The sequence below is a fragment of the Rosa chinensis genome, chromosome 6 (genome assembly GCF_002994745.2).
Source record: "Rosa chinensis cultivar Old Blush chromosome 6, RchiOBHm-V2, whole genome shotgun sequence".
In the NCBI taxonomy this organism is placed as follows: Eukaryota; Viridiplantae; Streptophyta; class Magnoliopsida; order Rosales; family Rosaceae; genus Rosa; species Rosa chinensis.
Genome location: NC_037093.1, coordinates 37,534,574 through 37,551,193, shown reverse-complemented (window position 1 = coordinate 37,551,193; position 16,620 = coordinate 37,534,574). Strand labels below are relative to the sequence as shown.

The following is a 16,620-nucleotide window of genomic DNA, read 5'->3' as shown; positions in this document are numbered from 1 at the left end:
ATATAGTTTGAGTTGGGTTCGTGTTCGACTCGTCTTTAGTTTGTTTGACACTTACTTGTGAGAGGACACGAGCGAAACTCAATATTAAACTCGAAAGAAAAATTGAGCCGAACTTGAACTCTAATATATTCGGCTCGTAAAGCCCGTGAGCAAATCATTTATTAGATTGTGGTGGATTTTTTAGGGTTTGGTTTCTTTTCTTTCAACAGCTCGAGGCGAAGATGAAAATTACCAAATTGATAATTGGGGCTGACTTCGAATCGTGGTCGATATTTCAAAGGCACATAGATTTATTGTTTGTGGTCAAGTCTACACTTCTAGTATAGACTTGCCAAAACAACCATTCATATTCCAACCTGTCTTACCTGTCTTAAAAAATTAGTCAAAAGTTTGATGACAAATATAATTAGTAATAAAGCAGCCCATTGTGTTGCAAAATCGACAATTTCTTTACCTTTTCCTACTTACTGGTGAATGATGATGCCGGTTTGGCTCAATCAGATTATAGTTGATGATCAAAGTCTTTTAATTTAAAGATTGTAGCGGAGTAAGGTAATATTCCCTTCTTGATTTGTACTTCTCAGAGTTAAGAATGTATTCTTCATTCATCCAAAAAAAAATATATATATATATATATATATAATGAGTATATATATATAATGAGTTTTGTTTGGGAAAATTAGTTTGGTTTTGATCCACACCGATATACACCCAAATGATTTGATTTTGGTACAGTGGTACAGTATTACATTAAGCCCCTGTACAGGTAAAATCCTGAATTCGCCACTAAAGAGGATGGACACACAACAAATTCTTTGACAAGGAGGTCACTAAAGCCACAAAAGAGCGGGCACTTCATTTGCTCGGCATTGGTCTCAGGTGTATAACCTTCCCCAACGAATCAGCCTAGTGTAGCAGAAATGTTTGAGAAGATATAAGGTATGACAATTCAATTTCAAAGAACTGTACTTCTGAGTGCAACCTATCAAGGCATCTGATATATGCTTCACTCCATAAAACCAGAGACCTCGGATACCCCTGGATCACATCATATCCATTACTTATTGACATGATGATAGGGAGAATCGACAATGGACATCATCTTGTAGGAATAACCTAATAACTCCATTTTCTGGAAAAAAAAAAAAAAAAGGAATAAGAAGAGAGAAATGGCATGTAGCTCTGTAATGAAATCGACTTTAGAGATTTTTTTTTGGGTCTGGAGTTTAGAGAAGAGTTTGTAATACATATGTAACATAAAACCATTACAACAATTCCGGCCATGAGACAGCTTGATGTTTGTTTATTCAAGACCTTCCCAAGAACTGAAAACTCCCCTGCTCAACAACAAAGATAAAATTATGAATGGATTTTACAGTTTGGACAGAATAAATTTCACAAGAATATGAATCCTCTTCAGTATGCTGACAAATCAAAATCGAATTGGTTGTTGAAGCTGCACCTCACACGTTAGAGAACACCTTTGGCACTGCATGTTCTCGAGAGCAATGAATCCTCTCCACAGCTTAACAGCAGCACTTTAACCCAAACAAACTCATCCTTTTAGCACTTCAGTCTGTGCTTCTTACATAATGAGCTCTCTGTGCTTCCAACAATAAAAGTACAACAAAGGATCCGCAGCTAACAAAGAATTCAGACAATACTAGGCGCATCCCCTACCCAATTGCAAACAGCACGGGGCCAGCGTGTTCTTATGCAGTCCACCAAAGGTGCATGCTGAGGAGGCTCTGGCTTAGAAATTTCTGTGACTTGACTTTTGGATTCATTCCCACTAGAGGACACTGCTACATCTGTCATATATTCTTCAGGAGTCCATCTTGGAGGAACTGACACCCTCAATTTTGTGAGCCTAGGTCTTTGCACTGGAGTCTCGCCTCCAGAGCTTACCTGGCTTCCATTCAGATCTGATTTTGCAATTCCATTAAAATGGTAAAGATCAAAGACCTTCTTGCCCATTAATCCAGTTGAATCCTTGAGGCCTCCCATGCTCTTGTCCAGATCCAAAATGACCTGCCAGAACTCACTCCATACAATAAACCCTGTGCTGCAAAGAAGATCAACCTTCTCACTTGGAACTTTTACATTAGTTTCCCTAAGGACTTGATGAAAGCCTTCAACACTAATGAAACCACCACCCCCACTCTGATCTTGTGCATCAAAAGCTTTCCGAATCTGTGATTCCCTTCCTTCCAGTTCATTCTCATCCTGGACACTGGTATCAGGAGCAAAGAGAACTGTGTAATGAGACTCACTTCCAACTACCCAAATTGGCCATTTGGGGCATTTCAAATACTGGCCAACTTTGCAGAAATTAAGGGACTCCAACAGTGTGAGGAATCCAACTTCCACGGTTCTGGATATGCCCTTTAAAGACATACCACCACCTAAATCCATCTTTCCGTCGAAAACATTTGGGACGGCCTGCCCGCAGAGCAGTAAGTTCACAATTTCCTGCCCCATCACATACAAGGTACGCGTTAAAATCAAATTGCAAAGTACATTAGGATGAGCTGCACATGGATCAAGTACCGAATCACTGGGTCAAAAGTGGAAACTTATGCATATGTAAATTATACCTGTGAGGCATGCCCAAATGGAGCAGTGACAAGAGGTAGGCTGGGATCATCCCTATCAGCCTGGATTAAGTCCTATAAAAGAGAAACTTTAACACATTACAAATAGGAGCATCAAAGGAGGAGAAATTCAAGGGAAAAAATGCATCTGGAGCAGGGAGAATGAGGCAACTCATCTCACTAGATTTAATGACCTAGACAAATTGGAAAAAAAACAAACAATCAAAAAACCCATATGTACAAATGACTGTAAGCAAAACAACCTATCATTCTCATGTAACAACTACTGAAACTTTCAGAAAGGCTGACAGCTTAGAAGGAAAGAATTGGAAATAATTAGGAAGGCTTTCAGAATCATGTCAATGATTTCAACCTACTTCAAACCTCCTATTGATATGCACGACAAAAATTCAGGACACTTGCAGACCTCAGAGGGATTACAGTTCTTAACTTGCGTTATAGTATCTTTGAACGTATAAGATAAACTAATTAGAGATTGAGAACTATGTCCCAAGAGACGCTGCATACGAAACATCCATTTGTGTGATAATCTTTGGGAAAAAAAATTCAATTTTCAAAGATACAAGTAACCTAGGGCTCACAGACATTGTAGAATGGGTCTATGACTTCTATCACCGAGCAGTAGCCGTATATTCTGAGACTGACTTTACTCTAAGATATGCACCAACTACTGACTCAAATATAGAAATATGGAATCCTAATGGTCCTGATGGTAGTTTGACTTCTGTAATTTTGTGGTCCATTCTTATCTTTCCTTTTGTAAGACTATGTTTGACCCAAAAAAAAAAGTAGCAAAAATTAATAGAGAAAATGTTACGAACAGTACCCGAACTAAGGCTTATTCTTAACTTCAGTACCCGACTATGCAAAACTATCACTTTGGTACCCCAAGTTTGAAGTCCGACCCAAGAATGGTACACGCCGTCCATCACGGCGTTAACTAGCTAACCACGTGGCATATTTTGAGGGCCCTCATGGTTTGTCACGTAGCAAAGACTTAACGCTGTGATAGACGGCGTGTACCATTCTTGGGTTGAGCTTTAAACTTGGGGTACCAAAGTGATAGTTTTGCATAGTCGGGTACTGAAGTTAGGAGTCGGCCTAAGTTCGGGTACTGTTTGAAATATTTTCTCAAATTAATAAGGGCGGCTTCATCATAAGCTACAGTAATCAGAAAACATAATTATGGCTCATGATCTAGTAAATTAATCCACAGGTCAGATAAACTAAAAAATAGCCATACAATAATAAACTGCAGTTGCAAACTACAAATTTAGAAATAAAAAATGTAAAACATGAAACTGTTTTACTGAAGAAGGTATACAACTACAACAGAGCTTTCAAGCTAACATGCATACCAGTCCTCGTGAAAGCAAAGCAGAAATAAGGAACAGCAATGCCCCCATACGACTTCGGAAAACAGGAATCACTGCTTCTAGCCCCCGTAATGCACTTTCTTGCGTCGTGTATGTGTTAACTCTTAGCACTTTATGCAAGTCAGCAGCTGATTCAATAGAAAGGCCCTCAAGTGATTTTGCTATTACCTGCGGAATGAAATTTATATTGTCAGTAATATTTGCAAGCAACTCTTGGGAAACATATACTTTAAAGTCCAATATATATATAATATGGATGCTTTACAAGTACATAATATAGAACCAGGTCCGTCATTAACTCGCCACTTACTTCATCCTTGCTGCCTTCAAACCTCTCAACGTCACCTCCAATAACACTCAAAGTTGCAACCACCGCCCTTTCATTACTTCCACATGAGAACAATATCTCACCCATACTTCTAAGCAATGCTCTGTCAAAAAGCTTAGTATCAAATTAAAAGACCTTCATCAATCATTAAAAACAATTATCAAATTACCAACGTGAATCAATATTGGTTACAGACTACCATGCTACCAGAGTATCATCAGAGATTTAACAATTACCTAGCTGAATTTTTTTTCTTACATGAACCTAGCAGATTTCACTATCATGCTACTCTGGTTTAGGACAAAAAGAGTTCAATATATGTCATGGATTCATGGTCAGTTCTCTAACTACTCCAAGACACCCTTTGGTCACTATCAAATGACATTTTGCGAAAGATTGATAACTCTGTGGCAATCAACATTCAATCTGATTGTTGGAAACAACATGCAAGGAGGGTCAGGTTCATGGGCCACACATTTTCAACAATTGGATGATGAACGATGCAATGGTTAAAATTTTATTTGACAGAGAAATCCCTCCCTACCTCATGCATTTACCAAAACAGGGTTTGAAAAACTAACTGATGTCCTTCAAAAATTAGTACAATCCAAATTGATGCACAGGAATATGAAGTTCCATTATGCAAAGATTAATCACCTTGCTTTTGCATCTTCAGAAAGTGAGGAAAAGTTAGTCGATGCAACACAATGACTAGAAAGTGTCCTTGAACCCAAATTGTGATGCATGTTTGGTGCACCTTTACCTAGTCCGTCTGGGTAGAAAAGGAGGTATTTGAGAACAAGTGCCTGCGCAACCACACAAACAACTGTGATGAATGGAAAATGCACAATCATGATATGGTTGCACATGTCAATATCATGCTTTAAATTAGCACCCAGAAATATACAGAATGACAGAAACTGTTAATACATGAAATGCATTACACATAAAAATAAACCTCAGCATTCATATGCAACATATTTCTTGAGAAAGGTAAAAACACTTTGCAGATGTGAACAGCATGAAAACTATATAGACAATTAAAACACTAAAAAGCCACATAAGATTCTGCCAACTTTGTGATAAAACAGAAAGGATCATTACCGTCTAATATTGCTAAGTTAGTGTCTTTGGTTATTGGAAAAACATGAATAAGCATCATTTGCCCATTTTGCTGTAGTCCTTTGAGTTTGGACTACTTCTCAAACAGCACCAACCAAGACAAAGTGATACACTTTGCAGGATTGAATGATACACTTTTGAACTATTTATATTATTGAGGAACATATATTTGTTAAACATAACAAGTGCCCACGGAATTTGGGAGCTATATGCTCTAGTCCACATCTCATAATAGCAGCAAACAATAAAGCAGTAAACTTCACAAAAAATAAAAATAAAAATAATAATAATAATAATAAAAAGGCACCATATGACAGCAGCATTCCATTCTTAAGAATAGAATGGAACACTCTGTTTCTGGATTTTGAAACAACCAATGCCCATATGCCCTAAATCAAACCCTTAACCCGCAAACGGACCAGTTCCCCTATTTCACACTCTCACAACTTCACTTAGTTCTCTCCATCAAAATAACCCACAATACAGCTATTATGGCCCAGCAGCAGTCACTTTCTTCTTTTCTCCAAAATAATGTATCTATCTCACACAAGCAATCCACTAGATTGTCCCAACTCATATCAGACTCAAGAAAAAGCCTTTTCAACAAAGCTGATGCAACCAGACATTGTAAGAACATATGGTTCATACGCATAGATCCATTTTACACATGAGATCATTGAGGAAAAAAAAGGCCTTCTCGTTTGAAGTCTGAACCTTGTCTCCATGAGCAATAATCCGACTAACACCTTGCCTTATGAGGAACTTTAGCTTTGCATATCTTCTGAGGGATTGGCTTGAGGAAGGAAAGGGTTGTCCATCAAGTCTTCGAGAATGATTTACAAAAGAACTCCCCTGATGACTCCAACATCCACTTTCTCTTGTCTCATCTGGATCAAAACAGCACGACACCCTTTAACAGAGATAATAAAGATTAATCTTCCCAACTTCCAGATCTCTCAAGTTCATTCTAAACCCAGAGTCCCAAATCAAAGGAAGAATAGATGAATTAGTATGCACCCTAGCAATGGAAAAGGGATGGAAATGTTATAAACTATGAAAACATGAAATTAAGCTGATACACAAACCCATTCATCTGCCCACAACCTCACACTTTCCCCATGATTTTCAGCAAGCAAAAAAAAATTAATCGATGTTTTGCAACATCTTTCCATGTACTCACAGTCCTGAATCACGATATCAGAATCCCAGCCATTCACTTGCAGCCTGTATCTACTTCAAATGCCAGCAAACCATAAAGAATCTCTTTCCTTCTGAAATCTCCACAGCCACTTCCCAAACAATGACTCTCTTTTTTTACAAATCCCTCAATCCACATCTCTTTCTCTCCAGACACAACTTACATATGATTAATTTATAATCCTTTCCTTCTTCACCCATTCCTATGACGTCTCCCATCAATCCTTGTAGTCACATTGCAAGAGATTTAAAACAGCAATTACACTAATTAAAATTCTTTTCTCAGAACAGGCAAACCCTTCCCGTGAGTCTTCCATAAATCTATCTATCCTTGTGGTCACATTGAAAGATATTCGAAACAGCAATCACTTTGATTGAAACTCTTCTCATCAGGCTTACAAAATAACTTGATAATAAACAGATTTCAATAATAAGAAAAAAGAAATTATGTAAAGACAACTAGAATGGAAGCAGCCTATTGAAAACTAAGGAAACCCCAATCAAGAATAAGCTAAATGGAATGTTTCCTAAAGAAATACATTTAACTTTTATAGTCCAAGGCCATTGACATGCCAAAGACAAACTTATTGGGGTCTGGGTTGAGACCAAACACTTTAAACACCCTAAAGGAGTGTTGGTCAATATGCATCATCTTGCTAGTTGACCTTACACACAAACAGAAAAACCTCCTAATCATACAAAAGTTTCCAACAAAATAAAATTTATGAAGTCTATCAATAAAATTAAATGCTAATGTGCCACTTGCAACTTTCTCTAGGAGGTGGACTACAATATAACTATTTGTTAACAGATAAGTTCTCTTATCTAATGCTACGACCTGATTCACTGGGCTGCATCAGAAATTTTACTCCCATATTCCCTCACTTTAACCCATGCTTCTGTTATCTTTCCCCTATGAATAGTACCTACCAGGCAAAGAAAAAACAATTTGCCTGTTTTTATTTACTAACAGTATAAAATGAAAAAATTTTTTGGTAACACTACACTGATATGCGTGAACAGAGTCACCGCGAAGGTGATAATAAACAATATACATCCATAGTCCTTGGAATAAAACAAACCAATGTAATAGAAGAACATTAACTTCAATTTGTTGCTAATAAATGCACAGTAGTACTAGGATGGGTACAGAGCAACAAACTTTAATTTGTCTGACCAGAATTTAATTCTCAAATCAGTAATCAAATATAACGTGGCCTATTTAATAAAGCCTAGTAAGAATTCGAACAGAAAGTTAGCCTCTTAAATTTGAGCTTGATGTTGCCATATGCAATGCAACATATACATTGACAGCATTAGGCACTCCAAATTATAGAACTCTGAACAAAACTTTTGGGTGAAGCACCAAGTTACAGAAACTCAGAACACGTAACGTTGAGAAATTAGGAAATTACTTGAATGGCTGCTAAAACGCCACAGGGCCCACCTTCATGCTGCACTAGACCCATCGATGTTTCTGGATCAGGGCTAAACCTATAGAAAAAGTATATATATTACATCAGCCACAAAAGGGAAAGTATATGAAACAACTATAAAATTCCTTTTCAACTATTAAAAGAGCAGTGAAAAATAAACGATCTGAAGGCTGTAATGAAATCTAAAGTAAGAAGTGGTTTCAAGAAACTTGTCAAAGATAGAAGCAATACTTGTAATAAAGCAGAGCAATTTAAAAAATAATTTCAATATTTGCTTAACTAGTGATTTACAGCAGCAGATTCCATAACAAAACAAAATCCGCTGCTATAAAAAAACTGAGAAACAGAAAGATTTAAGTGAGTCTCTAATGTAAATCTACTAGTAAGCTACAGAGCCTGTGAGCAATTAAATATAACTTTAAATTAAATCCTTTTCAGAACAAAAAATCCATATCATAAGCCAATAGCAGACCATATGTAACAAATTAAGCATGTAGATACGAAAGGAAAAAAAAGGTAATTATGTTTTGTTTCCTCATCTGGCCAGTTTAAAAAAAATAGAAAAGAAGAACTGGTAGGTGATTACAGCACATGATTGGGTTTGCTATGTCGAGAATAGAGCGAGTTATGAAGGTGCATCAGTATCCTCAGTCTCAAGTGAGTCCAATAGTACATATTTTGATACAGTCCTCTAATACATTGCACTGCAAATGCAACGGCCAAACATAAGTCCTTGGTGGCAATCATAAAGTTACCCTGGAGAAAGTGGCTAGCTTTTCTTACTCCATTTTAATATGCATCCAGCCAGTGACATATTTTGAACCTTGTACGTGACTTCAAATGATCCATATGTCACATTTATCATCTTTTGAAGCTCTAATCCTACCATGTGAGCTTCCCATTGTTTTCCCAATCTATGGATCATTTGGAGGGTATCTAGTGGGAAGGTAAAAGCCCTGTGAGAAGACCAAGTTCTTACTAATAGGTAATAAACATCACAGATACGATTGAACTCTGTCTCAACCTGTATATTTCCAATTATGTGTGCTTCTTAATTTCTCATGGACTCCAACAAGAACAACTAACGAAAGTATCAACTACCCTCAATAGAATGTTTGAAAAAAGCAATCTCAAACTAGGGAGATAACTATTTTTCTGTCTTTGGAGACTATTTCATTATCCTCTTCTAGGTCAAATACAGGAGCTGGAGAGTACAATCTACGGGGGATTTTTTGTGTAAGTCTTACTTTACAGAGTTATATTGCAGTCCATTTCAGTCCTTATAGGAACCAAATTCCATTTCTGGATGATTTTCATTAAAAGTTAGATTTAATGTCGCCATTAGGAGGTGTTAGTAAGCATAATGTCGTTTTTGGCATTAGGAGGTGGGTTTTGGACAGTAGGTTCTTCATTGGCAGATCACTATGAGCAAATGTTAGGCTTAGCACCACATGTAATTTACAAGTGTCCTTGTGCACTGGCAAAACATCTATATACTCTGTATCTGTTCACCTTGAAAATTATGAATGAATTTGCATTTTCAGTGTTTAGCTCTTTCTTTTGATCATCTCTTCCTTATCTCTCAACAAAGGGTTTTGGTGCCTATCAAGTCCACATTTAAATCCTCTTCTATGATTTCGCAGGCCGATTCCCAAGGTACCAAATTGTAGCTATTCATGGTAGGGCAGTACACCACATGCCTAACCCTTAACAGTTTTATCTTGAGGGTGTTATAGAGAAGCTAATTTGAATTGGGCTATTCTTGGTATGTTTCCACATTATAGGATTGATCCAATTCAAAGAAAGCAATGAAGGCTAAATACCGAATTCAATAACAAGTAATATAGCACTAGCATTTGTAAAGGAACAAAATCAAGCCGCATATGAACTGACCCAAGTCGATATGAACAAATTGCAGTGGCATTTATTTTTCTAACACTGACCAAATAAAAACTTGGCATAAGAAAATTCAAAGTAGCAGCAGCATATAAACACTCAATTTACTACCAAAAAAACAAACCTTTTTCGAACTTGAACCCCGAAAATTACAAAATCAAGTGATAAATACTCACCTTATACCCTGATTACTCCACTGCGCAAGAATGCCCTTGGAAACCTCAGCCCCAAACACCATCGAAAACAACTGCTTGGCATCCCCCACGCTCAACTCCGCTCCCAATTGCCTCTCTTTCCTAACCACATTGGGCGCCAAACCCGAACCCGAGCCCGAGCCCGCCGCAGACCTGGAAACGGAGACCGGTGAGGCAGCCGGAGGAGTAGGAGGAGCGTTGGCCCTGGCATCGAGCATTCTCCTCTCGGCTGCAGTAGCCATGAGCTCTCGCTGAAGTCGCCGGGTCTTGACTTCCGACGACTCCTCCGCCGGCGAATCGGCGTCCCTGGGCTTGCTCCGCTTGGGCTCCGGCGGCGAATTCTGCATACTCATCCTCAGTGCCATTTGCAGGTCCTCCTCCTGATCCGCCATTCAGATCGAAACAGTTTCAATTCAGCCCTCAATTCCCCCCAAATTCGAGGTTGTGAAACCCTCAATTTCCAAGAAGAAGAAGAAGAAAGAATGGGAATTTAAAACCCTGGAGCTCGATGGGAGGAGAGGGTTAAAAAGTTAAAACTGGAAAATAACGGAAATCGTAATTATGAGAGCCCATAAATTCCCAGCTGCCTTGCCCTTTAAGGATTCTTCCCAGATGAAATTACCATCATGCTATTACGTCTGTGGTTTTACCAAGGAGGATGTAGTGTAAATTTGGAGAAAAGACGAGGGTAGTGTGGTAAATCCGGAATTGTTGGATGGTGTAAGGTGGTCGCCTGGTCGGTGAGATGCCTTTCGTTTCATGGGAGCAAAGCTTGTTCCGGTCAGACGAGTCTTTTTCTACGAATAGGAGTTGGTGGAATCGTTTTTATGAAATTTGAGATAAGGGATAAAGTGTTTATGGGTATGGGGCATTTGCTATGTTTTGAATTATTGATTACTTCCTAGCATTCTCGAGAATTTTACGGAGCATTTGTAAGACGGTGAGAAAATGACATTTTATTTATTTATTAGAGGAGACCAAATTCCCAGTCCTAAGTTCCTAACTTAATTTCCTGCCCTCCCTCACCACGTGGGGGCCTAGAGGCGGGAGATGCAAGAGCCACTAACTCAAGGACTTAAGGAAATGACATTTTGAATTCTTCGCATACTTTTTTTTTTTTTAACTTTGTCAAGGGGAACCCAAAGGCTTCCTAGGCCCAAGATAAACCCCTTTGGCGCATGTGAAATGTTCCAACTATGCATTGCAGCACAGTGCATCACCACTTTGACAGCTTCGGGGTTCGAACCTAGGTTGGGGAGCACACCCAACTAGGCAAAAACCACTAGGCCACTTGCAGTGGTTTTCTTATTCGCATACTTAAAATGCAACGTTATTTATAATTTTTAAAAAGTCACACCGTTGTTTTTCTTAACTTTCTTTAAGTGAGATTTTCTCTTAAAACTTGTGCTTAAATTATGAGAAGATCTCCAAATTAGATTATTTTTAGTTCAGCTAGTCGTAGCATGACTGTCCTAAGATTTCCAAACATTCATTACTTATCTCATTGCTTTAGATGATTACTTTTTCTTTTTATTTGGGAGTTTGATTGCTTGGAAGAGATGAAACTCATTAACATGGGTGAGCTCGAGTACCATAGTAGAGGAGATTAAGGGGGGTGTATTCAATTAGGAGTTTATAGGATTGTTTTGTATTTTAAGAGTCCTTTAAAATCTTGTGGTATTCAATCAAGATTTGAAAAAGTCCTTTAAAATCCTGTGGTATTCAATCAAGATTTTAAAAAATCCTTTTAAATCTGATGGTATTCAAAGCCCAACGATTTTGAAAGATTTTATTAGATGCTTGATTTTGTAGGATTCTAGGGTGCTTGGTATAAATACCAAACCCTATCAGAAATCCACCCTCTAGACTTGAGATTTTGACGTCTTCTTTTCTTCTTTTTCTCTCTCGCACTCTGAAGATGAAAAGACGTCAAAGAGAGAAGAAGATCTGACTGGAGAAGTCGAACTGACCTGGAGCTGACCTCAACCTGTGAATCTTGTGGAAATCATCACTTGTTAAAAAGGTATTTTTGATACGCATGTTCAATGTTGATTGCAATGGTTTTCGCTATTAATTTGATCAGGTTAGAACATTTATGCAGACATATTATTCTTCTTTTTGACATTGAAATGACGTTTTTATTTGATTTGCTCAAGGATTTCATGTACCTAGATTGCTTATTATGTGTTGGATTCCGCATATTTGGTTTGATATTATACTTGGCTTCTTTTGGGGCTTTTTCTTTTTTAGGCTGAAATTTATGTTTGGCATTGTATTGGACTATTGAGCTTATAGAAAGAGTGATGTCCTTATTAGAAACTAATCAAGTTATCCTTATTTATACCAATGAGAACGACAAGGGTTAGTTTGCATCCAAAAATATATTGTTGTTGTTGAAAACAATACAGATCTTGTTTTTGTGATCGGGTGCTTCAAATGAGGTAGTCAACTGTTGGTGCATACACTCGCTAGCTTTAGAATTATGCCATTTAAATTCATATAAATATATATATATATATAGCTCCCCTGGCTCAACACGTTTGCATTCTTCCACTGATTGTAGATTACCATATGAAGAAGTCCTAGTTAATTAAGTTGTTGTTTTAAGTGCAAGAAACTCTAGCTTAGTACTTAGCAGGTATAACAAGTATGAAGACAATCAGGCTCAGATATTTAACCAGCCACACTTCATGCTTAGGATGCTCAACTAGGAACTCCAGTCTACGTTCCTTGATGGTGAAGTACTGTATTATGGCATATTCCCACCTAGTTATATAAGGTTTGGCATCGAGTCATTTTCAGCTATTGCAAGGGTAGAGCTTCCTCAAGTCAAAGCATCTATTTGGAATTAGATGACCTATGAGTCTGGTGCTTTCCTAGGACAATTGTAACTAGAATTGTGCATGTAACTAAGCAACCATTCTACTGGTGAAAAACTTTCAGCCATGGTTACCAAATACGCCTATTTGCTTTCTTCATTTCTTTTTCAACATTAGCTTAGTCAACTAAATCCTGCTTCAATTGAATGGCTTGTATCTTGTACAACCTATAATTTGAATGATGAATTGATAATTTAAATCCAAATCTACTATATTGTTTGGATTTGCTGCTATTTGCTAGCTTTTACCGTAATAAGGTATCTAGCTAAGTGATTTCTTTTTCATTTATTTACACCCTACTTGTCTTCTCTTTCAAATTTCTGCATTGTCTTTTTTTTTTTTATTCTTAATTTCTGCATTGTCTTTTCTCCAGCTGATCTAACAAGCTAGGTGCTCTTCTTCCGTATTGTAATTTTAGCTAACTCTGGAGAGCTTTACTTTGCAGGAGAACCATCAGTTTCTTTTGTCTTTGGGGAGCTATAGCCTTAATTTGGTCTTTGGAACTTAATTTGAGGTACACTTTGCTTCAATTCATGAATTTTAACAAATGATAGTGAGGATGTCCTCCACCATGTATTGCATCTTTTAGCTGTAATTTTACTTCATTTGGTTTGTGTGCGGCTCCCTATTTATTTTTCATGTGACTGGTAATGATTTTGATGACTTTGTAAGTTTGTATGGAAATCTGTTTTATGTAATCTTAAATAGACTTTCTTTCATAATTGGAGACTAGCTATAATCAAACTGCTCTTTAGTAGTGTTACTGATGCAAATATATATGTATTCTAACTAACATTTAATTAAGCTAGCTATGATCAGATTATAAACTTATAGGTAGGGGACTTATAGATCATACAAATATATAGGTAATCCAACTTGTGCATTTTACTATATATATGCAGATTGTAAATTTTTTTAATCATGGTACATATTGATCTTGAAAATGACAATTACCTTTACTTGTTTGCATTTGCTGTAATTTTTGACGTGTTTATAAAGAAGAAACAAAACAATAGATTATATATACATACTAATGAATTTTTTTTTCCTATGTATGTATAATAGAGTATTATCATCATGGTTGATCCACAACAAGATGGAAAAAAAAAAAGGGAATTATGAGCAGTGGACCAAGGAAGAGAGTGATACCTTATTAGAACTAATGGTTGATGCCGCCGTTAGGGAATGGTGTGACAATAGTGGCATCTTAAGTAAGCAAACAGTGGAAGAAAGAATACTTCCTGTTCTTAATGCAAAACTTGGGTGTCACAAGACCTACAAAAACTACCAAAGCAGGCTTAGATGGTTTAAAGGTCGGTGGAACTCTTACTCTACCCTTATGCGGTTTAGCTCTGGTTTTGGATTTGATTCAACTACAAAGAGGTTTACTGCTTCTAATAAGTATGAGAGGAATATCTTAAGGTAAGCTTCCTAGATACTATGTAAGTCTATTACTTTATTCTCATAAATAAACCTACTTTGAAGATTAATGTGATAACAATTTTAAAAATTTTGTTTTTTTTCCTAGGCTCACCCAAAGGACACCGACTTGCGCTATGGGACATTTGTTGATTATGAGGACTTGGAAATTTCTATTAGGAATGGTGTAGCGGTTGGGAAAAACTCGGTCGGGTTGGGTAGTGTTACTGATGCAAGAACATTAGGTGTTGGTGAAGGTAAAGAGGCATGCATAGAAGACTTTGATTATGATATAGATTGTGAAGCATTTGTTGGACCAAATCAAAATAATCCATCAACTCATCCAATATCACCCCTCAAAGTGGCGTTATGGAGAAGCTTGATAAACTTTACTCTGGTTTTGAAGTAATGATTAACTTACTAGAGAAAAGAGAGTGACAAAGTAAAATTTGGGATGCTATCATGAAGATCTCAAACTTGGATGAAGCTACCGGTTTCAAGGCTTTTGAGTTGCTTGATACCAAAACAAAAAAAGATGGATTCTTAAATATGTCTCCTCAACAGCGATCAAATTGGATATTCCACAAGTTGGGAGGACTATAAATTGTGACTTGCTATGTTATGATGTCTTATGTGACGTTATTATGAATTAGAATACATTTGGTCTTTTAAGTTCTTTTGAATATTTTGCTTTAACTATTATCGGTTGACTTTGGTTATTTTGTTATTATTGTGACTTTTGTAGTATTATTCTATTTCTACCTCATCAAGTTTCGTAATTTTTTTTATGTGATGAATGTCGCTTTATTGACTTAAGATGTTGGTTTATTTGAGATGTTTTGAGTTTACTTTTGTTTGTGATTATTTTTCTGATATAATGTCTATTTATGTCTATTATCATTACATATAGTGATACACTTGTTTTAAATATTGCAGCAAATTGTGTCATTGTAGAAAAATGGAGGGGGGGGGGGGGGGAAATAGATGGGGAAGAGATAGGGGGAGAAGAAATAGATGAAGAAGAAATTGAATAGGAATTTTACGAAACAATCAAGTATTTATTGATGGCATTTCAGGCAATAATCATTGTGTTAAGAGACACTATGAATATGATGCATCAACATATTCACGACGACCTATTATTAAGAAAGGATATCATTACATACATGGTTTGTTGAAAGAAAACCCACAAAGTTTTCGAGAGTTGCATAGAATGTATCCAAATGTGTTTCTAAAGTTGTGTACGATTATTAGAGAAAGTACACATTTGGAAGATACAAGGTATATATGTGTTGAAGAAATGCTAGCAATGTTCTTAATCATTGTAGGCCACAATGATCGATATGGTAATGTTCGGGAAAAGTTTGGTCGTTCACAATTTGTTACTAGTCAAAACTTCAACAAAACTTTGAAGGCCTTGAACACTATAGCACCACGTATGATGATCAAACCTGGAGAAATGATGCCTTATCAAGGAGAAATGGACTTGAAGTTCAAGTTCCTGAAGGTAATTAATTATTTTTATTTTTTTCATAAAAAATCATGTTTGCTAGGATTTAGTAATTTCTCTTTTATTAGTTTGTTGGTTTGGTGAGCTTGAGTACTTATTTTATTGTATGACATACTAATTAAAATATTTTATCTTGTTAGGCAAATTTTTTCTAGTGGATTGTGGATTTGCTAATCGATGCTAATTCTTAGCTCTGTTACGAGGTGTTCAATATCATCTCAAAGATTTTGGTGGTCAAGGTCGCCATCCTCGAAATGCAAGTGAGTTGTTCAATCTTTGCCATGCGTCATTGAGGAATGTGATTGAGAGGATATTTTGTATCTTTAAATCACGGTTCACAATTTTCAAAACCGCACCTCCATTTCCATATCAAACACAAGCAGAATTGGTGTTAGCTTGTGCTGGACTACACAACTTTCTTCGCAAAGAATGTCGTGAGGATGAATTTCCTGTTGAACCAGAAAATGATTCATCATCTTCATCCTATCTAGATATGGAAGATGAGAATCTTGAACTACTTTCTCAAAGTCAACAACGACAAAGAGTGGAGGCTAATGCTTGGAGGTTTACTATTGCTGAAGCTATGTGGGAAGATAGACCGCGAAATGATGATAATGGAAGTTAAGAGAATAACAATGATACTTAAGA

At 36.9% G+C, this 16,620-nt stretch overlaps 1 protein-coding gene and 1 long non-coding RNA gene across 3 annotated transcripts; one reads left to right on the top strand and one right to left on the bottom strand.

Moving 5' to 3' along the window:
* Positions 1 to 1,170: 1,170 nt before the first annotated feature.
* LOC112170496 (ubiquitin carboxyl-terminal hydrolase MINDY-3) lies at positions 1,171 to 10,903 on the bottom strand. 2 transcript variants are annotated; one of them, XR_002925106.2, is made up of 8 exons: positions 10,147 to 10,903; positions 8,054 to 8,132; positions 4,977 to 5,125; positions 4,302 to 4,422; positions 3,974 to 4,159; positions 2,598 to 2,669; positions 1,463 to 2,472; positions 1,171 to 1,337 (listed from the first exon to the last, which is right to left on the bottom strand). XR_002925106.2 is itself a non-coding variant. In XM_024307810.2 (7 exons), exons 1-7 carry the CDS (start codon positions 10,554 to 10,556, stop codon positions 1,654 to 1,656), a joined length of 1,836 nt encoding a protein of 611 aa, XP_024163578.1. In that variant the 5' UTR covers positions 10,557 to 10,903; the 3' UTR covers positions 1,171 to 1,653. The 2 variants fall into 2 exon arrangements, 1 of the variants encoding a protein (XP_024163578.1); XM_024307810.2 differs by having other exon boundaries at positions 1,171 to 2,472.
* A 905-nt stretch (positions 10,904 to 11,808) lies between these two features.
* LOC121049731 lies at positions 11,809 to 15,162 on the top strand. Its single transcript, XR_005801181.1, has 3 exons — positions 11,809 to 12,187; positions 14,109 to 14,465; positions 14,572 to 15,162. It is a non-coding gene; the product is annotated as an uncharacterized LOC121049731 (long non-coding RNA).
* The last annotated feature ends 1,458 nt before the right edge of the window (positions 15,163 to 16,620 follow it).